The following is a 25163-nucleotide window of genomic DNA, read 5'->3' on the forward strand; positions in this document are numbered from 1 at the left end:
TTTGTAAATTTGTTCTATCTTATAACTGTACTTTCTGATATCTCATAAAATCCTACTGTGGTTTTGTAAAAGAAATCTGCATTTTCTGTAAAGCTGCTTTGAAATATGTATTGTGAAATGTGTTATACAAATGAATGTATGTATCATGAATTAAATTGAATTGACTTGAAAGAGCCATTGCATTGTTACTGTACATTTTAAAGTTATGGACCCAATCTGACAATACAGAAGAGTTATCACATTGTTGACCCATTTGGGGGTGTTTCACTGATGCTTTATCCTGCATCTGTGCTTGAATATAATCATGTATAATTTCAGATATTTATACTGTAGAATTTTGCAATTATGGACCCATGAAATAGGCCAAAATTACCCATTACCCATTGGGGGGATCTATATCTCAGCTGCCTTTTAGGGTGCGTTAAAAGTTGCACTGGGGCCTTATACCCATTGTGCTTGACTGTCACCATAAACAAATTTAGACATTTTTACTGTAGCATTGTGAAGTTAGTAGAGCTACTACTCTAACGAAATCCAAATTAAGCATTTTTTATTGTAGAATTATTTTTGTATGAATTTTTGAACTTGACATTTCACAGTGCACAATAAGCCGCCTAATACATTTTCTGCCCAATTCGCGGCGCTGTTTCTCGCCTGCCTCAGAGGGTGCGTTAAAGTGGACATTATCCCGTTATAGGACAGCTGTTCCTCTAATGAAATACAAATTTTCACCAGTTTTTACTGTGAAATTATTGTTTTATGAAGCTTTGAACTTGACACATTACACAATGCACAAAGAGCCGTATTGCGCCTTAGGCCCATTTCGTGGCGCTGTTTCTCACCCGCCTCAGAGGGTGCGTTAAAGTGGACATTATCCCGTTATAGGACAGCTGTTCCTCTAATGAAATACATATTTTCACCAGGTTTTACTGTGGAATTATTGTTTTATGAAGCTTTGAATTTGACACATTAAACAATGCACAATAATCCGCCTATTGCATTTTCCGCCCAATTCGCGGCGCTGTTTCTCGCCTGCCTCAGAGGGTGCGTTAAAGTGGACATTATCCCGTTATAGGACAGCTGTTCCTCTAATGAAATCCAAATTTTGACCAGTTTTTACTGTGGAATTCTTTTTGTATGAATTTTTTAACTTGACATGTTAAACAGAGCTAAAGACAGAATAAACATGCTTTACACAGGTTGCAGTGAGAACACACAATCAATCATTTATTGGTACAGGTGCAGCTTAAATAGAACATCACATGGCATGGACACATAACAAACACACCTGAGAGGAATCCACAATAATTGGGAGCATACTCATTAACCAATCAATCAATTAACGACACATTACACAATGCACACATACGCCTCTTTGTGCATTGTTATGTCAAGTTCAAAGCTTCATAAAACATTAATTCTACAGTAAAAACTGGTCAAGATTTGGATTTTATTAGAGGAACAGCACTCCTATAAGGGGATAATGTCCACTTTAACGCACCCTCTGAGGCGGCCGAGAAACAGCGCCGCGAAATGGGCCTAAGGCGCAATACGGCTCTTTGTGCATTGTGTAATGTGTCAAGTTCAAAGCTTCATAAAACAATAATTCCACAGTAAAAACTGCTCAAAATTTGGATTTCATTAGAGGAACAGCAGTCCTATAACGGGATAATGTCCACTTTAACGCACCCTCTGAGGCGGCCGAGAAACAGCGTCGCCAAATGGGCCTAAGGCGCAATACGGCTCTTTGTGCATTGTGAAATGTCAAATTCAAAGCTTTATAAAATAATAATTCCACAGTAAAAACTGCTCAAAATTTGGATTTCATTAGAGGAACAGCTGTCCTATAACGGGATAATGTCCAATTTAACGCACCCTCTGAGGCGGCCGAGAAACAGCGTCGCCAAATGGGCCTAAGGAGCAATACGGCTCTTTGTGCATTGTGAAATGTCAAATTCAAAGCTTCATAAAATAATAATTCCACAGTAAAAACTGCTCAAAATTTGGATTTCATTGCGAATTGTGCAGAAAATGCAATAGGCGGCTCTTTGTGCATTGTGTAATGTCAAGTTCATAAATTCATAAAAAAAATATTCTACAGTAAAAACTGCTTAAAATTTGGATTTCGTTAGAGTAGTAGCTCTACTATAATGGGATAATGTCCAATTTAACGCACCCTCTGAGTTGGCCGAGAAACAGCATCGCGAAATGGGCAGAAAATGTATTAGGAGGCTTATTGTGCACTGTGTAATGTCAAGTTAGAAAATTCATAAAAAAATAATTCTACAGTAAAAACTGCTCAAAATGTGGATTTCATTAGAGGAAAAGCACTTCTATAATGGGATAATGTCCAATTTAACGCACCCTCTGAGGCGGCCGTGAAACAGCGACGCGAAATGGGCAGAAAACGCATTAGGCGGCTTATTGTGCACTGTAAAATGCAAAATTCAAAAATTCATTAAAAAAAAGTTCTACAGTAAAAACTGCTCAAAATGTGGATTTCGTTAGAGGAGTAGCTCTACTATAATGGGACAATGTCCAATGTAACGCACCCTCTGAGGCGGCCGAGAAACAGCGCCGCGAAATGGGCAGCAAATGTATTAGGCGGCTTGTGCACTGTGTAATCCAAGTTAGAAAATGTATCAAAAAATAATTCTACAGTAAAAACTGCTCAAAATGTGGATTTCATTAGAGGAACAGCACTACTATAATGGGATAATGTCCAATTAAACGCACCCTCTGAGGCGGCTGTGAAACAGCGCCGCGAATTGTGCAGAAAATGTAACAGGCAGATTATTGTACATTGTGTAATGTGTCAAGTTCAAAAAATCATAAAAAAATAATTCTACAGTAAAAACTGCTGAAAATTTGTATTTCGCTAGAGGAGTAGCTCTACTCTAATGGGACAATGTCCAATTTAACGGACCCTCTGATGCAGCCGAGAAACAGCGCCGCGAAATGGGCAGAATATGCATTAGGTGGCTTATTGTCCACTGTGTAAAATGCAAAATTCAAAAATTCCTAAAAAAAAACAATTCTACAGTAAAAACTGCTCAAAATGTGGATTTCATTAGAGGAACAGCTGTCCTATAAGAGGATAATGTCCAATTTAACGCACCCTCTGAGGCGGCCGAGAAACAGCGCCGCGAAATAGGCAGAAAATACATAGGCGGCTCATTGTGCACTGTGTAAAGTGCCAAGTTTAAAGCTTCATAAAAAAAAATTTCTACAGTAAAAACTGCTCAAAATGTGGATTTCATTAGAGGAACAGCTGTCCTATAAGAGGATAATGTCCAATTTAACGCACCCTCTGAGGCGGCTGTGAAACAGGGCCGCGAAATGGGCAGAAAATGCATTAGGCGGCTTATTATGCACTGTGTAATGCCAAGTTAGAAAATTCATAAAAAAAGAATTCTACATTAAAAACTGCTGAGAATTTGTATTTCGTTAGAGTAGTAGCTCTACTATAATGGGATCATGTCCAATTTAACGCACCCTCTGAGGCGGCCGAGAAACAGCGCCGCGAATTGTGCAGAAAATGTAACAGGCAGATTATTGTACATTGTGTAATGTGTCAAGTTCAAAAAATCATAAAAAAATAATTCTACAGTAAAAACTGCTGAAAATTTGTATTTCGCTAGAGGAGTAGCTCTACTCTAATGGGACAATGTCCAATTTAACGGACCCTCTGATGCAGCCGAGAAACAGCGCCGCGAAATGGGCAGAATATGCATTAGGTGGCTTATTGTCCACTGTGTAAAATGCAAAATTCAAAAATTCCTAAAAAAAAACAATTCTACAGTAAAAACTGCTCAAAATGTGGATTTCATTAGAGGAACAGCTGTCCTATAAGAGGATAATGTCCAATTTAACGCACCCTCTGAGGCGGCCGAGAAACAGCGCCGCGAAATAGGCAGAAAATACATAGGCGGCTCATTGTGCACTGTGTAAAGTGCCAAGTTTAAAGCTTCATAAAAAAATAATTCCACCGTAAAAACTGCTTAAAATTTGGATTCCGTTAGAGTGATAGCTCTACTATAATGGGATCATGTCCAATTTAACGCACCCTCTGATGCGGCCGAGAAACAGCGCCGCGAAATGGGCAGAATATGCATTAGGTGGCTTATTGTGCACTGTAAAGTGGCAAGTTCAAAAATTCATAAAAAAAAATTCTACAGTAAAAACTGCTCAAAATGTGGATTTTGTTAGAGTAGTAGCTCTACTATAATGGTATAATGTCCAATTTAACGCACCCTCTGAGGCGGCCGAGAAACAGCACCGCGAAATGGGCAGAAAATACATTAGGCGGCTCATTGTGCACTGTGTAAAGTGCCAAGTTCAAAAATTCATACAAAAATAATTCTACAGTAAAAACTGCTCAAAATGTGGATTTCGTTAGAGGAGTAGCTCTACTCTAATGGGACAATGTCCAATTGTCCAACCCCTCCAATTTAACGCACCCTCTGAGGCGGCTGAGAACCAGCACCGCGAAATGGCCAGAAAATACATTAGGCGGCTCATTGTGCACTGTGTAAAGTGCCAAGTTTAAAGCTTCATAAAAAAAGAATTCCACAGTAAAAACTGCTTAAAATTTGGATTCCGTTAGAGTGATAGCTCTACTATAATGGGATCATGTCCAATTTAACGCACCCTCTGAGGCGGCTGAGAACCAGCGCCGCGAAATGGGCAGAAAATACATTAGGCGGCTCATTGTGCACTGTGTAAAGTGCCAAGTTTAAAGCTTCATAAAAAAATAATTCCAAAGTAAAAACTGCTTAAAATTTGGATTTCGTTAGAGTAGTAGCTCTACTATAATGGGATAATGTCCAATTTAACGCACCCTATGAGGTTGCCGAGAAACAGCGCCGCGAAATGGGCAGAAAATACATTAGGCGGCTCATTGTGCACTGTGTAAAGTCCCAAGTTTAAAGCTTCATAAAAAAATTATTCCACAGTAAAAACTGCTTTACATTTGGATTTCGTTTGAGTAGTAGCTCTACTATAATGGGATAATGTCCAATTTAACGCACCCTATGAGGTTGCCGAGAAACAGCGCCGCAAATTGTGCAGAAAATGCAATAAGCGGATTATTATACATTGTGTAAAGTGCCAAGTTTAAAAATTCATACAAAAATAATTCTACAGTAAAAACTGCTTAAAAATTGCATATCGTTGGAATAGTAGCTCTACTATAATGGGACAGTGTCCAATTTAACGCACCCTCTGAGGCGGCTGAGAAACAGCGCCGCCAAATGGGCAGAAAATACATTAGGCGGCTCATTGTGCACTGTGTAAAGTGCCAAGTTTAAAGCTTCATAAAAAAATAACTCCTCAGTAAAAACTGCTTAAAATTTGGATTTCGTTAGAGTAATAGCTCTACTATAATGGGATCTTGTCCAATTTAACGCACACTCTGAGGCGGCTGAGAAACAGCGCCGCGAAATCGGCAGAAAATACATTAGGCGGCTCATTGTGCACTGTGTAAAGTGCCAAGTTTAAAGCTTCATAAAAAAAATAATTCCACAGTAAAAACTGCTTAAAATTTGGATTTCGTTAGAGTAGTAGCTCTACTATAATGGGATAATGTCCAATTTAACGCACCCTATGAGGTTGCCGAGAAACAGCGCCGCGAATTGTCCAGAAAATGCAATAGGCGGATTATTATACATTGTGTAAAGTGCCAAGTTTAAAAATTCATACAAAAATAATTCTACAGTAAAAACTGCTTAAAATTTGCATATCGTTAGAGTAGTAGCTCTACTATAATGGGATAGTGTCCAATTTAACGCACCATCTGAGGCGGCTGAGAAACAGCGCCGCGAAATGGGCAGAAAATACATTAGGCGGCTCATTGTGCACTGTGTAAAGTTCCAAGTTTAACGCTTCATAAAAAAATAATTCCACAGTAAAAACTGCTTAAAATGTGGATTTCGTTAGAGTAATAGCTCTACTATAATGGGATCATGTCCAATTTAACGCACCCTCTGAGGCGGCTGAGAACCAGCGCCGCGAAATGGGCAGAAAATACATTAGGCGGCTCATTGTGCACTGTGTAAAGTGCCAAGTTTAAAGCTTCATAAAAAAATAACTCCACGGTAAAAACTGCTTAAAATTTGGATTTCGTTAGAGTAATAGCTCTACTATAATGGGATCTTGTCCAATTTAACGCACACTCTGAGGCGGCTGAGAAACAGCGCCGCGAAATCGGCAGAAAATACATTAGGCGGCTCTTTGTGCACTGTGTAAAGTCCCAGGTTTAAAGCTTCATAAAAAAATAATTCCACAGTAAAAACTGCTTAAAATTTGGATTTCGTTAGAGTAGTAGCTCTACTATAATGGGATAATGTCCAATTTAACACACCCTATGAGGTTGCCGAGAAACAGCGCCGCGAATTGTGCAGAAAATGCAATAAGCGGAGTATTATACATTGTGTAAAGTGCCGTTTAAAAATTCATACAAAAATAATTCTACAGTAAAAACTGCTTAAAATTTGCATATCGTTGGAGTAGTAGCTCTACTATAATGGGACAATGTCCAATTTAACGCACCCTCTGAGGCGGCTGAGAAACAGCGCCGCGAAATGGGCAGAAAATACATTAGGCGGCTCATTGTGCACTGTGTAAAGTGCCAAGTTTAAAGCTTCATAAAAAAATAACTCCACAGTAAAAACTGCTTAAAATTTGGATTTCGTTAGAGTAATAGCTCTACTATAATGGGATCTTGTCCAATTTAACGCACACTCTGAGGCGGCTGAGAAACAGCGCCGCGAAATGGGCAGAAAATACATTAGGCGGCTCATTGTGCACTGTGTAAAGTCCCAAGTTTAAAGCTTCATAAAAAAATTATTCCACAGTAAAAACTGCTTTAAATTTGGATTTCCTTAGAGTAGTAGCTCTACTATAATGGGATAATGTCCAATTTAACGCACCCTATGAGGTTGCCGAGAAACAGCGCCGCGAATTGTGCAGAAAATGCAATAAGCGGATTATTATACATTGTGTAAAGTGCCAAGTTTAAAAATTCATACAAAAATAATTCTACAGTAAAAACTGCTTAAAATTTGCATATCGTTGGAGTTGTAGCTCTACTATAATGGGACAGTGTCCAATTTAACGCACCCTCTGAGGCGGCTGAGAAACAGCGCCGCGAAATGGGCAGAAAATACAATAAGCGGATTATTATACATTGTGTAAAGTGCCAAGTTTAAAAAATTCATACAAAAATAATTCTACAGTAAAAACTGCTTAAAATTTGCATATCGTTGGAGTAGTAGCTCTACTATAATGGGACAATGTCCAATTTAACGCACCCTCTGAGGCGGCTGAGAAACAGCGCCGCGAAATGGGCAGAAAATACATTAGGCGGCTCATTGTGCACTGTGTAAAGTGCCAAGTTTAAAGCTTCATAAAAAAATAACTCCACAGTAAAAACTGCTTAAAATTTGGATTTCGTTAGAGTAATAGCTCTACTATAATGGGATCTTGTCCAATTTAACGCACACTCTGAGGCGGCTGAGAAACAGCGCCGCGAAATGGGCAGAAAATACATTAGGCGGCTCATTGTGCACTGTGTAAAGTCCCAAGTTTAAAGCTTCATAAAAATATTATTCCACAGTAAAAACTGCTTTAAATTTGGATTTCGTTAGAGTAGTAGCTCTACTATAATGGGATAATGTCCAATTTAACGCACCCTATGAGGTTGCCGAGAAACAGCGCCGCGAATTGTGCAGAAAATGCAATAAGCGGATTATTATACATTGTGTAAAGTGCCAAGTTTAAAAATTCATACAAAAATAATTCTACAGTAAAAACTGCTTAAAATTTGCATCTCGTTGGAGTTGTAGCTCTACTATAATGGGACAGTGTCCAATTTAACGCACCCTCTGAGGCGGCTGAGAAACAGCGCCGCGAAATGGGCAGAAAATACATTAGGCGGCTCATTGTGCACTGTGTAAAGTCCCAAGTTTAAAGCTTCATAAAAAAATTATTCCACAGTAAAAACTGCTTTAAATTTGGATTTCGTTAGAGTAGTAGCTCTACTATAATGGGATAATGTCCAATTTAACGCACCCTATGAGGTTGCCGAGAAACAGCGCCGCGAATTGTGCAGAAAATGCAATAAGCGGATTATTATACATTGTGTAAAGTGCCAAGTTTAAAAAATTCATACAAAAATAATTCTACAGTAAAAACTGCTTAAAATTTGCATATCGTTGGAGTTGTAGCTCTACTATAATGGGACAGTGTCCAATTTAACGCACCCTCTGAGGCGGCTGAGAAACAGCGCCGCGAAATGGGCAGAAAATACATTAGGCGGCTCATTGTGCACTGTGTAAAGTGCCAAGTTTAAAGCTTCATAAAAAAATAACTCCTCAGTAAAAACTGCTTAAAATTTGGATTTCGTTAGAGTAATAGCTCTACTATAATGGGATCATGTCCAATTTAACGCACCCTCTGAGGCGGCTGAGAACCAGCGCCGCGAAATGGGCAGAAAATACATTAGGCGGCTCATTGTGCACTGTGTAAAGTTCCAAGTTTAACGCTTCATAAAAAAATTATTCCACAGTAAAAACTGCTTAAAATTTGGATTCCATTAGAGTGATAGCTCTACTATAATGGGATCATGTCCAATTTAACGCACCCTCTGAGGCGGCTGAGAACCAGCGCCGCGAAATGGGCAGAAAATACATTAGGCGGCTCATTGTGCACTGTGTAAAGTGCCAAGTTTAAAGCTTCATAAAAAAATTATTCCACAGTAAAAACTGCTTAAAATTTGGATTCCGTTAGAGTGATAGCTCTACTATAATGGGATCATGTCCAATTTAACGCACCCTCTGAGGCGGCTGAGAACCAGCGCCGCGAAATGGGCAGAAAATACATTAGGCGGCTCATTGTGCACTGTAAAGTTCCAAGTTTAACGCTTCATAAAAAAAATATTCCACAGTAAAAACTGCTTAAAATTTGGATTCCATTAGAGTGATAGCTCTACTATAATGGGATCATGTCCAATTTAACGCACCCTCTGAGGCGGCTGAGAACCAGCGCCGCGAAATGGGCAGAAAATACATTAGGCGGCTCATTGTGCACTGTGTAAAGTGCCAAGTTTAAAGCTTCATAAAAAAATTATTCCACAGTAAAAACTGCTTAAAATTTGGATTCCGTTAGAGTGATAGCTCTACTATAATGGGATCATGTCCAATTTAACGCACCCTCTGAGGCGGCTGAGAACCAGCGCCGCGAAATGGGCAGAAAATACATTAGGCGGCTCATTGTGCACTGTAAAGTTCCAAGTTTAACGCTTCATAAAAAAATTATTCCACAGTAAAAACTGCTTAAAATTTGGATTCCGTTAGAGTGATAGCTCTACTATAATGGGATCATGTCCAATTTAACGCACCCTCTGAGGCGGCTGAGAACCAGCGCCGCGAAATGGGCAGAAAATACATTAGGCGGCTCATTGTGCACTGTGTAAAGTGCCAAGTTTAAAGCTTCATAAAAAAATAATTCCACAGTAAAAACTGCTTAAAATTTGGATTTCGTTAGAGTAGTAGCTCTACTATAATGGGATAATGTCCAATTTAACGCACCCTCTGAGGTTGCCGAGAAACAGCGCCGCGAATTGTGCAGAAAATGCAATAGGCGGATTATTATACATTGTGTAAAGTGCCAAGTTTAAAAATTCATACAAAAATAATTCTACAGTAAAAACTGCTTAAAATTTGGATTTCGTTAGAGTAGTAGCTCTACTATAATGGGATAATGTCCAATTTAACGCATCCTCTGAGGTTGCCGAGAAACAGCGCCGCGAATTGTGCAGAAAATGCAATAGGCGGATTATTTTCCATTGTGAAATGTCAAGTTCAGAAATTCATACAAAAATAATTCTACAATAAAAAATGCTTAAAATTTGGATTTCGTTAGAGTAGTAGCTCTACTAACTTCACAATGCTACAGTAAAAATGTCTAAATTTGTTTATGGTGACAGTCAAGCACAATGGGTATAAGGCCCCAGTGCAACTTTTAACGCACCCTAAAAGGCAGCTGAGATATAGATCCCCCCAATGGGCAATGGGTAATTTTGGCCTTTTTCATGGGTCCATAATTTCAAAATTCTACAGTATAAATATCTGAAATTGTGCATGATTATATTCAAGCACAGATGCAGGATAAAGCATCAGTGAAACACCCCCAAATGGGTCAACAATGTGATAACTCTTCTGTATTGTCAGATTGGGTCCATAACTTTAAAATGTACAGTAACAATGCAATGGCTCTTTCAAGTCAATTCAATTTAATTCATACATACATTCATTTGTATAACACATTTCACAATACATATTTCAAAGCAGCTTTACAGAAAATGCAGATTTCTGTTACAAAACCACAGTAGGATTTTATGAGATATCAGAAAGTACAGTTATAAGATAGAACAAATTTACAAACGCATGAATTTTAAGCAACATTAATGTGCAGTTTAAAGCAATGATAAAATGATAATTTATATATATTTATCATATAATCAGTCTTCATAAGGGGCTGGATCCAAGCTGGAGCATAATCTCTGGTTACCTTGTGAAATTTTAATTTGTAACAATAATAAAAATAAAAAATAAAAAGTATTTTATATATTTATTTTTAAATACATTCAAATTATGTTATTTGCAATATTGATGTATAGGCCTCATTATATTTTTTACAGTCATTTTATGTTAGTATTATTTGTTATTTACCTTTCAAAATAATGTATTATTATTTTCTGAAAATAGATAGGCCTACAATATAAACAGGGTCCCTAAAAAGTGTAAATAAGAGAAAAACCACATGGTCCCTAAATTGAGCTGATGACATGTACAATTATTAAAGAATACTGTAGCCTAATTATGTGCCTTTATATTTTTACAGTCCATTTTCGCTGATATATCAGTGTTATTTGCATTTTTTTTTTTTTTTATTCTTTTCTTCTGAAAATAGACACAAAAGTAACACAATTCCGTTAAAAAACGCGAAAAAGAGAAAAACCGCACGGTCCCTAAGTTGAGCGTCAATAAGAAACCAGCAAACGCGGAAGTTCGCGTCATTTAAGGTGGAACGGATAGCGTCAATAAGAAGCTGCGAATAAGAAGCTGGATTCAGCCTCGTGGTTGTTTAACCATCCAAATGATTTCTAGACAGTTTTATTAAGTTAAAAAAGTTACCAAGTTCTCCTTTAACGCCACCTTGTCTCGTCATTCAATTACAAATTAATCAGGTAAATAGGCTATGTTTTCCAATGCAAAACGGCTAAATTTGACCAAAGAAAGTCTAATACTTTTAATAATTTGGTAGAACTTTCAGTCATTTAACATTTCTGTCGCAAACAGTTGTCAAATATTGAATGTTTAGCTACTTCTTACCTCAGCTCGCACTCTTTGACCGGTAACTGATCGCGCTTAAAATTCGCACATTTCAAACCTCCAACAAATCATGTTGTCCCATCTCAGGCATTAGACCTTTTAAAAATAATCATATTTTTAACCATTTTATTTCTCAACCCCGTAACGAACAAAATTGAATTGGTTTAAAAAATATTTTAGAAACATTTCAAAATTAATTAATTTAATTAATTTAAAAAAAAACACACACACACACAAAAAAAACAGCTAGGCTACCTATGTTATGTGTCCCTCATAACAATTGAAGAACTACAAAACATTTATGATCATTTTCACATTTTTATCTCTTTTTCTTTTTAAACATTTTTTTTTTTACAAAAAATATTCAATTTAGATATTTAACCAAATCCACAATTTTATTGTTTTAGTCTTTAACATGTCAGGTGGTAATCAGCAAGAAATGCCTTCATTTTTAATCATCTTCCCTATTTTTTTCCCAAAATAATAGGCCAGGTGAGAATAGAGTGATTGAGGTAGAAGACTGTAACTGGTTTAAAAGGAGTGATTAAAACTGGTTTTAATTTTGTCTCTCATATTGTGCCCTTCTTTAGTTTCTGGGTCCACATATCTGCATGCACAACAGTGTTTCTGCTGCTGATGTGGCTGCCATTTCTGACATAGGATTATTGTCAGTGTTTAGGTGGACGTATTACATCAAATATTCTAATTATAACAGAATTATGAGTTGTCATGTCAGTATATCTTTACTGGAACCATGACCTTTTTTGTAAATTAAAATTATTCATAAATGAAGTGGAAAAAACTCAACCGTCACATGCTTTCAATCCCGAAACAATGAGAAATCTACAGATATGCGATTGCTCAAAATGGCCGCCCACTGCTCCTCATGTAGTATAGGAGAGTAGACCATATATGGCAGCAATGAAATAAATACATTGTATATACTTATGGATTAAACTAACATTTAGAAAAATGGGGTTGAGAATTTATGGGGAATTACTAATGGGGAATTACTTACCATCTTCTGCAGCCACTGTTAAAGAGACCTGAATGATGTTCATTTCTGGTAAATATGTCACATATTGATGGAGCCTAAATTATTGGCATGACAGACTTGAGTTTAGACTAAGGGACATAACTTTATAGTCTGTTATTTATAAAATATCTTGCATTTTTTAGAAAAATATTTTTCACAAGAAAATAACAAATAAATACAATGTTGCCAAAAATTATAGACACCGTGCACATTTTCTTAAATATTCTAAGTACAAATTCAGTGAAGTGCCTCAGGGTCATGTACAATAGAAATTACATTAATTTGATAAATTTTATGTATTCATTATAATGGACATATCAAATTGTGGAAAGCTTTTAACATTTAGCTTTGGTGAAGACCCACTTTAAAAAGTCTGGGGGGACTGAAATATTACAGAATCCCAGGAATGACCTACTAATAAAACCATAATGACGTTCAGTTACATTTATTTCAAGAACATTTGTTGTTAAGTCACACAGCACGACTTTTTTCAGTTTTGTCATGTCTTTATTCAGTGAATCCATGGTCATTTTAACAAAATGAGGAAAGGGCTAGAATCACAGAAGAATTGGAATCACAAGAATTTGAATGGATTTCCTTTGATTAACAAAACTGGACTGGGCTATTTAATACTCAACAATATTATTGGACCGACTGCACTAACGCAGAGCTGGACGATGAATTTTTTTTTTGTGCATAACTGCTTAGATGAAATTAACTAATTTAATAATTGATGATCTTTACAACAGAACTGAATCAACACTGAACAAGCTGAACAACAGCCGGAATGCATCATTTTCCCATTATTACTATAAAGCTGCTTTAATACAATCTAAATTGTATAAAGCGCTATATAAATTATATAAATTAAGGTGATGAGACTTGACTTGAGAGGAGATGAATCAGAAGATGGTGGATGAGATGTTGATCAGGCGGCCTCTTCTTCACCCTCCTCTTCGAACTCTCCCTCCTCGGCCGTGGCTTCTTGGTACTGCTGATACTCGGACACCAGGTCGTTCATGTTGCTCTCGGCCTCTGTGAACTCCATCTCGTCCATTCCCTCGCCAGTGTACCAGTGCAGGAAAGCCTTACGGCGAAACATGGCAGTGAACTGCTCGGAAATGCGCTTAAACAGCTCCTGGATGGCAGTGCTGTTACCGATGAAGGTTCCTGACATCTTGAGCCCGCGAGGCGGGATGTCGCAAACCGCTGTTTTCACATTGTTTGGGATCCACTCCACAAAGTAGCTGCTGTTCTTGTTCTGGATGTTCAGCATCTGCTCATCCACCTCCTTCATGGACATGCGTCCGCGGAAAACGACGGCCACGGTTAGGTAGCGTCCGTGACGCGGGTCGCACGCGGCCATCATGTTCTTGGCGTCGAACATTTGCTGGGTGAGCTCGGGAACGGAGAGTGCGCGGTACTGCTGGCTTCCCCTGCTGGTGAGAGGAGCGAAGCCAGGCATGAAGAAGTGGAGGCGAGGGAAGGGCACCATGTTGACCGCTAGTTTGCGAAGATCAGCGTTCAACTGTCCGGGGAACCTCAGGCAGGTGGTGACGCCGCTCATGGTGGCCGAGACGAGGTGGTTAAGATCGCCGTACGTGGGCGTGGTGAGTTTAAGCGTGCGGAAGCAGATGTCGTACAGCGCCTCATTGTCGATACAATAGGTCTCGTCTGTGTTCTCAACCAGTTGATGCACAGAGAGTGTGGCGTTATAGGGCTCGACAACCGTGTCCGACACTTTGGGAGACGGAACCACGCTGAAGGTGTTCATTATGCGGTCGGGATACTCCTCGCGGATCTTGCTGATGAGAAGGGTTCCCATGCCGGAACCGGTTCCTCCTCCGAGCGAGTGTGTGAGCTGGAATCCCTGCAGGCAGTCACAGCTCTCAGCTTCCTTGCGAACCACGTCCATCACTGAGTCGACCAGTTCGGCGCCCTCCGTGTAATGACCCTTAGCCCAGTTATTACCTGCTCCGCTCTGACCTACAGTACGAGCAGGACACAAAATCCATTAGCGCTTTAAGATGCAAAGTTGATAAGGGGTTAGTTCACCTAAAAATAAAAAATAGTCACCCTTTACACACTTATGCTGTTCCAAACCCATTATACTTATTATATTTATATGATGCACAGATTGAATTTAGTTTTTATTCACATAAATATTGATCAGCGAAAATAAACAGAAGCTCAACCAAATCTGCTTGACGTGTGAAAAACAAACCTCTTGCTGATGCTCAAACGTGCTGCGTAACAAGAGAATGAACCTCATTGGTTCTTGCTAAAGCTCAAATGTGCTGTTTAACACGAGAATGAGCTTCTGCAAGAACCAATGAGGTTCAAACGTGCTCCGTAACACGAGAATGAACCTCATTGGTTCATGTGATGCACAAACGTGCTGTGCAACACACGAGAATGAACCTCATTGGTTCTTGCTAAAGCTCAAACGTGCTGCGTAACACGAGAATGAACCTCATTGGTTCTTGCTAAAGCTCAAACGGGTTACACTGCACGCGATACGAGACAATGAGCCTCATTGGTTCATGTGAAGCGCAAACGTGCTGCGTAACACGAGAATGAACCTCATTGGTTCTTGCTAAAGCTCAAACGGGTTACACTGCACGCGATACGAGACAATGAGCCTCATTGGTTCATGTGAAGCGCAAACGTGCTGCGTAACACGAGAATGAACCTCATTGGTTCTTGCTAAAGCTCAAACGGGTTACACAGCACGTGTAATACGAGACAATGACCCTCATTGGTTCATGTGAAGCTCAAACGTGCTGCGTAACACGAGAATGAACCTCATTGGTTCTTGCAGAAGCTCAAACGCGCTGCGTAACACGAGAATGAACCTCATTGGTTCTTGCTAAAGCTCAAACGTGCTGCGTAACACGAGAATGAACCTCATTGGTTCTTGCTAAAGCTCAAACGTGTCACACAGCAAGTGTGATATGAGACAATGAGCCTCATTGGTTCTTGCTAAAGCTCAAACGTGATGCGTAACACGAGAATGAACCTCATTGGTTCTTGCTAAAGCTCAAACGTGTTGCGTAACACGAGAATGAACCTCATTGGTTCTTGCTAAAGCTCAAACGTGTTACACAGCACGTGTGATACGAGACAATGAGCCTCATTGGTTCATGTGAAGCGCAAACGTGCTGCGTAACACGAGAATGAACCTCATTGGTTCCTGCTAAAGCTCAAACGGGTTACACAGCACATGTAATACGAGACAATGACCCTCATTGGTTCATGTGAAGCTCAAACGTGCTGCGTAACACGAGAATGAACCTCATTGGTTCCTACAGAAGCTCAAACGCGCTGCGTAACACGAGAATGAACCTCATTGGTTCTTGCTAAAGCTCAAACGTGCTGCGTAACACGAGAATGAACCTCATTGGTTCTTGCAGAAGCTCAAACGCGCTGCGTAACACGAGAATGAACCTCATTGGTTCTTGCTAAAGCTCAAACGTGCTGCGTAACACGAGAACAAACCTCACTGGTTCTTGCAGAAGCTCAAACGTGCTGCGTAACACGAGAATGAACCTCATTGGTTCCTACAGAAGCTCAAACGCGCTGCGTAACACGAGAATGAACCTCATTGGTTCTTGCAGAAGCTCAAACGTGCTGCGTAACACGAGAATGAACCTCATTGGTTCTTGCTAAAGCTCAAACGTGCTGCGTAACACGAGAATGAACCTCATTGGTTCTTGCTAAAGCTCAAACGTGTCACACAGCAAGTGTGATATGAGACAATGAGCCTCATTGGTTCTTGCTAAAGCTCAAACGTGTTGCGTAACACGAGAATGAACCTCATTGGTTCTTGCTAAAGCTCAAACGTGTTACACAGCACGTGTGATACGAGACAATGAGCCTCATTGGTTCATGTGAAGCGCAAACGTGCTGCGTAACACGAGAACAAACCTCACTGGTTCTTGCAGAAGCTCAAACGTGCTCCATAACACGAGAATGAACCTCATTGGTTCCTGCTAAAGCTCAAACGGGTTACACAGCACATGTAATACGAGACAATGAGCCTCATTGGTTCTTGCAGAAGCTCAAACGTGCTGTTTTTAACACGAGACTGAACCTCATTGGTTCTTGCACGTGAAGCAAACATGCTTGAGCTTCCAATTACCGCACAACTGCTGTGAGAGTTGATCAATGTTGAAATATGTGAATAAAAGCCTAAATTCAATCATGCTAGTGAAATCCATTCAGGCAGGAGCGGTGGAATCAATAAACACTGGGTCTTAAAGTCACAGAACAGAAAATGCTAAATACAGGGGTTTTTTTTGTACCTTCATTCTAATGTTGATCAATCTAAATTATTTTAAATTAGCTTGTCAGTGGGTACTAATTACCATAATACAATAGAAATGTATAAACTATAATAAAAATGACAAGAAACTCAAATTAATCAAATACAACATTTTCATTTACAAGGCCATTAGGAGTCTGTGATTTTATCTTTCATTTAAAATAAATGTAAAGTATACTCATGTTGTTCCAAATCTGTATGATATTCTTTCTTGTGCAGAACATATTCATGCTAATATATTATAAGAATATATTTCAGGGTAAAAAAAAATATATATATATATAAAAAAATAAATAAAAACACTGGACCCCACTGACTTTCATTGTATTTTTCTAAATCTTCACTAGTGTTTCACTGAATAAAAAATAAAAAAGTCATAAATAGTAAACTAATAGTAAAGTTAAGGCAATAATATAATACATTTTCTGGCTATCCCTTTAATTGCACTATAGAAATGTCTGCACGGGTTTCATTGAAAAATATGAGACCCGTATCTGAGGTATCTTTAATATTCAGAAGTGAATCACTGTATAACACACACAAAAAAATAAATCAGATGTGTGCATGCAATGATATAAGAGTGGAGGGTGTTTATATACCAAAAACAAAGTTGTCAGGTCTGAATATCTGTCCAAAAGGCCCGGAGCGGACAGAGTCCATGGTTCCAGGCTCGAGATCCACAAGGATGGCACGAGGGACATACTTTCCCCCTGAGAAAACAGACAACCAAAGAATGCACCTCAAACATTAGGACTGTAGTTGTTTGTATGGAGATTGTGTGCCTACAAGTTAGGGTTAATTGTAATAAAATAAAGCATTTAGTATAAGGTGGGAGTGTGTCTGTGATATGCAAGGGCCCTTAAATTGCCCCAAACATTTGACATTCCCTGTGGTAAACGGTGGTTATGTGCTTACCAGAGGCTTCGTTGTAGTAAACACTGATTCGGTCCAGCTGCAGGTCACTGTCTCCATGATAGCTGCCGGTGGGGTCAATGCCGTGCTCGTCACTGATCACCTCCCAGAACTGAGCGAGAGGAAAAAGAAAAATGGAAGCCATGAAGAATCACTGATGCTGTGTAATAAGCCCAGGACTAGTGGTCACACAGGGAAGTGGTCTAAAAAGATTATATCACATAAGGTATCGAATCAAATTACACAAATGCATGCTTTCTGTATCCAACATGATGGTTACATACACCTAGCTCAAATTCTCTTGAATAGGCAATATATTTGTCCAGTATCATATTTTTGCATTATCTGTTGTGAACACAGTATAACCACACTACATTTGTTTAAGAGACACTAACGTTACATTAGAAAAGTATATTGGTACCAATGCAACATATTTTAAACTATTATAAATGCATATCATTTATTAATTATGATATTTGCTGGCCAAATCAAAGGGTTAATAAGATTGAACATTATCTTTTACATTTTTGTTCATTCATTGTTTCGTTACATAATTGCTGCACTGCATAGTTCCTCTGTTGATTTAACTGTGTCTTTATTATTGAGCAATAAGAGAGAAAACGCCCCTTTTGAAGTCAACGTTTTGAAATATGCCTACAAAAACTGACAAAAAATAAACGCATCCTAATAAATATCCAGCTGACACGCCTTTAATATTGCATTTAGAGCGAATTTGATGGAAATGTAAAGGCTAATTTCAGAGGAAAACAAGAACAGAGAGCATCCCCATCCCCCATGAACACTGCAATCGTCTGGCATCGCCTACTACGCCATTGGGAATGTAACGTTACTACACTGAAAGAAAACACGACGAAAAAAGACAATGATATTTATTTTAAACGCGTCTTTATCATTTAAATGCTTATTTATAATAATCTTGCAGTATTTTGGATGATTTTAAGGCGTGTTAAAGCGCGAGCCAGCCGCCACACCCCTCTCGCGCACCCGGCGAGACATACGCATCAAACAAATAGCTACGACGCATCGATCGCCTCGCGGTACAGACCATTTAAAAAGCCATCGAATTCGAAAACGTTCAGAAAACTGCTACACAACCTGTACATAAAATGATTGATTAGTAACAGCGCAAATCCTTATATTTTGAAGATATTAAAAAGGCCTATAAAACATAGAAGCGAATGAAAAGGTTTATTTTTCGTGTTCTACCTTCGCTCCGATCTGATTCCCGCACTGGCCCGCCTGAAGATGCACTATCTCACGCATGTTGACTTCAAAGATGTGAAAATTAGGTGTAAATCTGTAGAATCTCGATGGCCCGTTCTTACACCCTCTTCGGATTATGTCTCGCCCAGACTAGTGCGTAGTGCGCGCTCCCGTCAGCCTGATTCCAACAGTCAGTCCGGTGTTGCCAGATTGGGTCGAAGATTTCCACCCTTAAATCTCACCAAAACCCGCCCACTACAAGAAGACCCGCCCAAATCATTAACTGCCGAAATAATGCGATAGAATTTTATTGCCATGTCATTCAAGGTTGATAAAGACGATTTGTAGCTCCTTAAAACAAAATAAAATGAAAATAAACCAGGAAAACAGATAAACAGGGCAAATGCAGTAAGGAGATTTAGCAACTATGACTAAAATGTCTTTGAAGATAGGCCCACTAAACGGCAATGAATCCAGGAATTAACAGATTACTTTAATCATTGGAAAAACATAATTTTCAATGTCAATAATAGTAAGAATAAGTCCATTAAATGCAAAAAGTGCACAATATAAGTGAAAAAGCAACGTAATTAGCAGCCATTTAACACATTTTCATGCACAAGAAAAAAAAAAACTCCAAAAATGTGTCATTCATGCTGTAAAATAATCCAATATTAATAATAATGCACTTAATTTTGTGTTGCACTTACACATCGGACAGAACTAATTTCGTGAAGTAGAACAAACTACAAAACTGATGCTTGTCAGGATTAGCATAGTATGCTATAATGTATAATTCCATAATCACTTTTGATTCTGATTAAATCATTCAGTTGTGCTCTGATTTCAGAGTTACAAATATATTTTACAAAGAGCCTTTGAGTCATCATCCCCCACAGGTTTATTAGGCCTATACGTTTTGAGTTTCCTGTTCTTACAGTGCAATTTAGGCCTATGCCACTCTGCCACTTTGGTTTTTGCGATTTCTTGAAATCAAGTTAAAAATCTGGTCCTTTATCGCGCTTTTTTCTGTGATACTTTCTTCATTGTACACGTGTTCGAACTTGGAACGTATTAAAATAACATGACTAAACATAAAAGCGAAGAAGAAGAAAAAAAACACCAGTTATTTAAAAAGACAGGCCAAATTTTGTCTGCTAATGCCTTTTTTCCGGTCCAATCCGAACAAAAGAAGCCCAATTGGGCGGAAACCAGTGCAATCTGGCAACACTGGCAACAGTGCTGCATTATGACGCAATCATCTCCATGACAACAGAGCGGATAAAATGGTCCAGCATTCCCTCATCTTTCTCTCCAGAGGCGTGTGTTGAGTCTTAGCTGAGTCATTCTCTGGGCCTTTTGTGTCCCCAATAAAGATAATGATCTTACTGCCTTCAAATATAGAACAATCGCAGTTTTAAAGCTGTCTTAGTCACAAATAACACCACTTGAACTCTAATCATACTGAAGTTGATTAAAGAAAATAATCTGTGCCATTTTACAGCATTTTGAACCACCATATAGCACCATTTTCCCTATGTCCCGCCTGTGTATCCCAATGTCATGATAAATACAACACTTTTTTTCCCTCAAAAGTACCAATTATATATTATATTATACAATTACATATTATATTATAATCAATTATAAACCTTGATTATAATCAACGTTTTTAGCTTGTATCCCTCAAGTTATTGTCCACTCTGTTGGAAGTTGGAAAATATAAATTACATCATAACATAAAGTAGCCATCCTTGAGGGAAAACAACTTGGTGAATGTGAGTGAGATCCTCTATTACTTTAATTCTGTATTTTTACAAATTGTATCTTTCAGATTTGAACCTCAGTACGTCATCTCTGTTGAGGGAAATGTGAAGAAAAAAAAGTAGTATATTTTCTTTTCTTTTTTCTTTTTTATTACAGTTTTGCACTTCTTAATTTGATAAACCTTTTTAGCTTCTTTTTGCTCAGATATGGTGCAGTGTCTGATTTCAGGTCAGAGAGTGTACATAGTGATTTTAAAAGTAATGTTTGTTTAAAGTTGAAGAAGTAGTCTATAGGTTTAAGTTATTTGGCAATGTTTAAATATTTTTTCCTATTAAAATCCAGTCTAATCAGAAGTAATAATGTAACTGGTTGTATGTGAAAGATGGGAAACCATCCATTCATATTGTCCACCCTGTTATTACATAGGCCTAGTTCACTTGTTATCACTTAGTCCACTCTGTTAAGTGTGTCAGGACTTGAGATTGCTCTTCCTGAATCCTGCTTTGTCTCTTATGTTTCCCTGTATATTTCCACAGCACCACAGCTGTGCTGCATTTGTAATCAACCTTTCTCTCACCTGTTTCTTATTTCCCCGCGCTCTGTTTCCTGGGCAACCACAGCATTTGTAATTAGCGCTCTTGCACACCTCTCTCACCTGATTCCCATCTTGTTTGATTTCTCACACTATTTAGATCCCTTCTTTATCTGCCTTCTCTGCCAGAGTGTTTTGACTGTCTTTTCTGTCATTCTCCAGCCGTTCAAATATTGTCATATTTTGCCTTGTCAAGATATTTGACCCTGTTTTATTTTTCCCAGCCCTGCAGCTTAGTTTTCCCCAACCATTTTGGATTTGCCTCTGTTATTGGAACTTTGCCTGTACCTGGATTATTCTCTTCCCTGTTCCTTGGACTGTGTTCGCTGGTTCTGACCCTGCCTGTCTCTTGACTAGTGATGGCAAAATGAGGCTTCCTGAACCACAGAGACCTCGCAGCCCATTGTTTCTTCTTCTTCTTCTTCTTCTTTTCCATTTTATTGGCAACCGCACTTTACAGTGCATTACTGCCATCATCTGGTAGCTTGGAGCTCGGATCAGAAACATTCCTAGCTCTTAATATTTCTAAGCAAAAAAAAAAAAAAAAAAAAAAAAAAAAAAAAAAAAAAAAAAAAAAAAAAAAAAAAAAAAAAAAAAAAAAAACACCCACTGGCGCTGCGTGTTCAGCTCCTCCAGCTTCCACCCCATTTCCCTTTAACTCCCGCTTCCCATCCGTAACCTTATTTACCTCCAAATTGACTTACCCTATCTCATACTATACTTCTATACATCTTCTACCTCTCTCTATAAACCTATATACATATTTATCCTACAATCTCTTCATTAAACCAGTATTATTCAAAAACTGAAACAACACAATAACCATACTATTTCCTATATCTGAATCTAATATATTCTTTAATGTTAACTCTTTCCCTTCATTCTTCCATAATTCTTCTCTTAGCACTTCTCTTTCTTCCTCATAACCATTACAATTAATAAACACATGTTCTACAGTTTCACTCTGCCCACATTTCTCACACAAACCCGTTGGATGCTTAGAAATTAAATGTAATGTTTTATTCAAACCAGTATGTCCCACCCTTAGTCTCGTAATTATACTTTCCTCCCTTCTATTTCTCCCTCTTTTCCTACCTTTTCCTACTTTCTTTTGTATTGCATATAAATGTCTCCCTTTACTCTCATTATCCCAATATTGTTGCCACTTTTTAATCATTTTCTCTTTTATTACTGCTTTAATTTCTTTTAAACTATGTGGTAACTCAATTTCTACCATCTCTTCATCTACTGCCTGTTTAGCTAATTTATCTGCTTCCTCATTGCCTTTAATTCCCACATGAGCTGGGACCCACATAAACTGTACTTCTATTTTAATTTGATTCAACTCAAAGAGATTTTGAAGAATTTCCATAATTAAATCTGGTCTTGATTCTGATTTTTGATTATCGATACTAACAATTGCTGAATAAGAATCTGAACATATGACTGCATTTTTTATTTTCCTTTCCTTAATAATTTTTACTCCTAGCAAAATAGCCATCAACTCACCTGTATATACTGACAACTGGTCACTAATTCTAGCTTTTTTCTTCACCATTAACTTTGGCACATTGACTGCCACTCCTATTCTCATTCCTTTTTTGGAAGCATCTGTATAAATCTGTATATTATCTCCATACGTTATTCTTAAATACTCAGTCGCTCTCATTACTTCCATCTCATTATTTCCTTCACTCTGTCTTATCTCCATTAATGTTAAATCTACTACTGGATGAGAAATAATCCATATAGGAGTATGCGGATATATTACTCTTGGTACACATCTATAATTGTTTATCCCCATCTCCTTAATATCTTCTTCTACCACCCACCCAAAACTCTTATGTTTCTTCATTCCTTGTTCCCAACCCATTCCTAATATTTTCCTTGTTGGATGTACCTCATTCTGACTATTCAGATTTGTCCAATACACAGCCATTAACTGTTGTCTTCTAATATTAAGCGGCATTTCATTTATCTCTACTTGCATTGCTGCTATAGGTGTTGTTGGAAATGCTCCACAGCATATTCTCAATGCCTGTGCTTGAATTCTATCCAATTTCTCTAACTGCGATTTTGCCGCCAACCCATATGCTATACTTCCATAATCTAGCACAGATCTTATCATTGCTATATATACTGTTTGAAGCGCCCCTCTATCTGCTCCCCACTCTTGTCCTGCCATACATTTAATTGTATTTAATACTCTTTTACACCTATTCACTATCTTATCTATATGCTCTTTCCATGTAAGTCTAGTATCTAGCCACATTCCCAAGAATCTAACTGATGTTACTCGAGCCATTTCCCTGTTATATATCCTTAACTTCCATTCATTATCTACTTTCTTGTTGGAAAATATAATAACTTGTGACTTCTCCACAGATAACTTAAATCCCCACTTATATGACCATTTAACTACCTCATCTACAGCTTTCTGCATTTTCCCCATAATGAACTTATTGTTTCTCCCTCTGAACCACAAAGCTCCATCATCTGCAAACAATGATCTACCAACACTCCTATCCACCTTACTAAATATATCATTTATCATTACTATAAACAGTACTGGACTTATTACACTTCCCTGAGGAGTACCATTTTCTACTATTCCTTGAGATGATATAGCATCACCTACTCTTACCCTTATTACTCTTTGCTTAAGAAAGTCATTAATCCAATTAAACATTCTTCCCCCTACCCCCATCTCTTCCAACTTAATCATCAGACCCTCCCTCCATAACATGTCATATGCTTTTTCAATATCAAGAAACACAGCAATTACTGATTCTTTATTTGACAGAGCTTTCTTTATTTCCGCTTCCAAACACATAACCGGATCCATAGTTCCTCTTCCTACTCTAAATCCACTTTGAAAAGGTGTTACTTTTCCTTCTTTTTCCAAAAAATATACTAATCTATCCGTTATCATTCTCTCCATCACTTTCCCTACATGAGATGTAAGAGCTATTGGCCTATAGCTAACAGGCTTACTTGGATCCTTCCCTGGTTTCCTTATTGGCAGTATCAATGCTTCTTTCCAACTTTGCGGTAGCACCCCCATTTCCCACACTTTATTATAGAACTCTAACATTACTCTCAATGACTCCTCACTTAACTGCTTGATCATATAATAGCTGATTTCATCTTGCCCCGGAGTGGATTCTCTCATTCTCCTCAACGTTCGTTTTAGTTCCGTCATTCCAAATGGAATATCCATTACATTATCTCTTTCCTGTCTCTTTCCCAATAAATGAGGATGCTCTCGTAATGTTTTCTCCCTTTCCCTCTTAAACTCTTCAGTCAGATTTTCCGAGCCCATTGTTTCAGCCAAAGGTTCATTACTTGAAGCTTCATTCAGCATTGCTCACTAGTGACACCTAGCTACTGTGCAAAGAAATAGCAGACAAATTAACTCATTCTGAAAAAATATATATTTTATAAAAATGTTTTTATAAATAAAAATATTTATTTATTTTGTACTCACTGTTAATGTCTGTAACCTTTCATTTGCAATAATAAAAAGACATGAGCAGACATTTGTCCATTATCTGTGTATAATATAAAATATGTATCTTTCTCTGTCTGAATTTACTTGTGAAGTCACACACACAGTTAATTAATTATTCATAAATTGTTTGGATAGTGACAGTATGAACAGCAACAGTGACACTGTGTTGAGTGCAGAGCTTATGGTGGAGGGAGTGTAATAAAGTAAACTGCAACAGAATAGTCTGGAAGGAAGGATTACAATAGATTTTTATTGAGAAACAGAATTATTTCAAGTGTGTTGGGGTTTAGACGATTCCTCTTGGTCAAAATCTCTCCAGCCTTGGAAAAGATCCTTTCACAAGGAACAGAGGATGCAGGGGAACATAAACATATGGTATAAATGGTGTAAATGAGGATACTGAT

General features: G+C 38.1%; 1 protein-coding gene and 2 long non-coding RNA genes across 5 annotated transcripts; 1 reads left to right on the top strand and 2 right to left on the bottom strand.

Moving 5' to 3' along the window:
• The first annotated feature begins 2017 nt into the window (after positions 1–2017).
• Positions 2018–3794, top strand: LOC309495176. Its single transcript, XR_014204578.1, has 2 exons — positions 2018–2978; positions 3170–3794. It is a non-coding gene; the product is annotated as an uncharacterized lncRNA (long non-coding RNA).
• Positions 3795–12914: 9120 nt separating this feature from the next.
• Positions 12915–19066, bottom strand: LOC309495158 (tubulin beta-4B chain-like). Its single transcript, XM_082164766.1, has 4 exons — positions 18893–19066; positions 17669–17777; positions 17353–17463; positions 12915–14415 (listed from the first exon to the last, which is right to left on the bottom strand). The coding sequence occupies exons 1-4, from the start codon at positions 18947–18949 to the stop codon at positions 13358–13360; spliced, it is 1335 nt and encodes a 444-aa protein (XP_082020892.1). The 5' UTR covers positions 18950–19066; the 3' UTR covers positions 12915–13357.
• On the bottom strand, positions 14613–17346 carry LOC309495159. Of its 3 annotated transcripts, none has more exons than XR_014204569.1 (3): positions 16030–17346; positions 14851–15723; positions 14613–14696 (listed from the first exon to the last, which is right to left on the bottom strand). It is a non-coding gene; the product is annotated as an uncharacterized lncRNA (long non-coding RNA). The 3 variants fall into 3 exon arrangements; XR_014204570.1 differs by having other exon boundaries at positions 14694–14798; positions 14962–15723; XR_014204571.1 differs by lacking the exon at positions 14613–14696 and having other exon boundaries at positions 15103–15183; positions 15234–15723.
• Positions 19067–25163: the final 6097 nt, after the last annotated feature.

The sequence above is a fragment of the Leuciscus leuciscus genome, assembly GCF_965113295.1.
Source record: "Leuciscus leuciscus genome assembly, chromosome: 3".
NCBI lineage: Eukaryota > Metazoa > Chordata > Actinopteri > Cypriniformes > Leuciscidae > Leuciscus > Leuciscus leuciscus.

Bases quoted from the DNA above. Each gene is read 5' to 3' on its own strand.
- LOC309495158 (XM_082164766.1), bottom strand. From the start codon at position 18,949: ATGCGTGAGATAGTGCATCTTCAGGCGGGCCAGTGCGGGAATCAGATC. The intron at 17,778-18,892 runs GTAGAACACGAA...CCTCTCGCTCAG, and splicing joins GGAATCAGATCGGAGCGAAG to TTCTGGGAGGTGATCAGTGA. The intron at 17,464-17,668 runs GTAAGCACATAA...CTGTTTTCTCAG, and splicing joins TTACTACAACGAAGCCTCTG to GGGGAAAGTATGTCCCTCGT.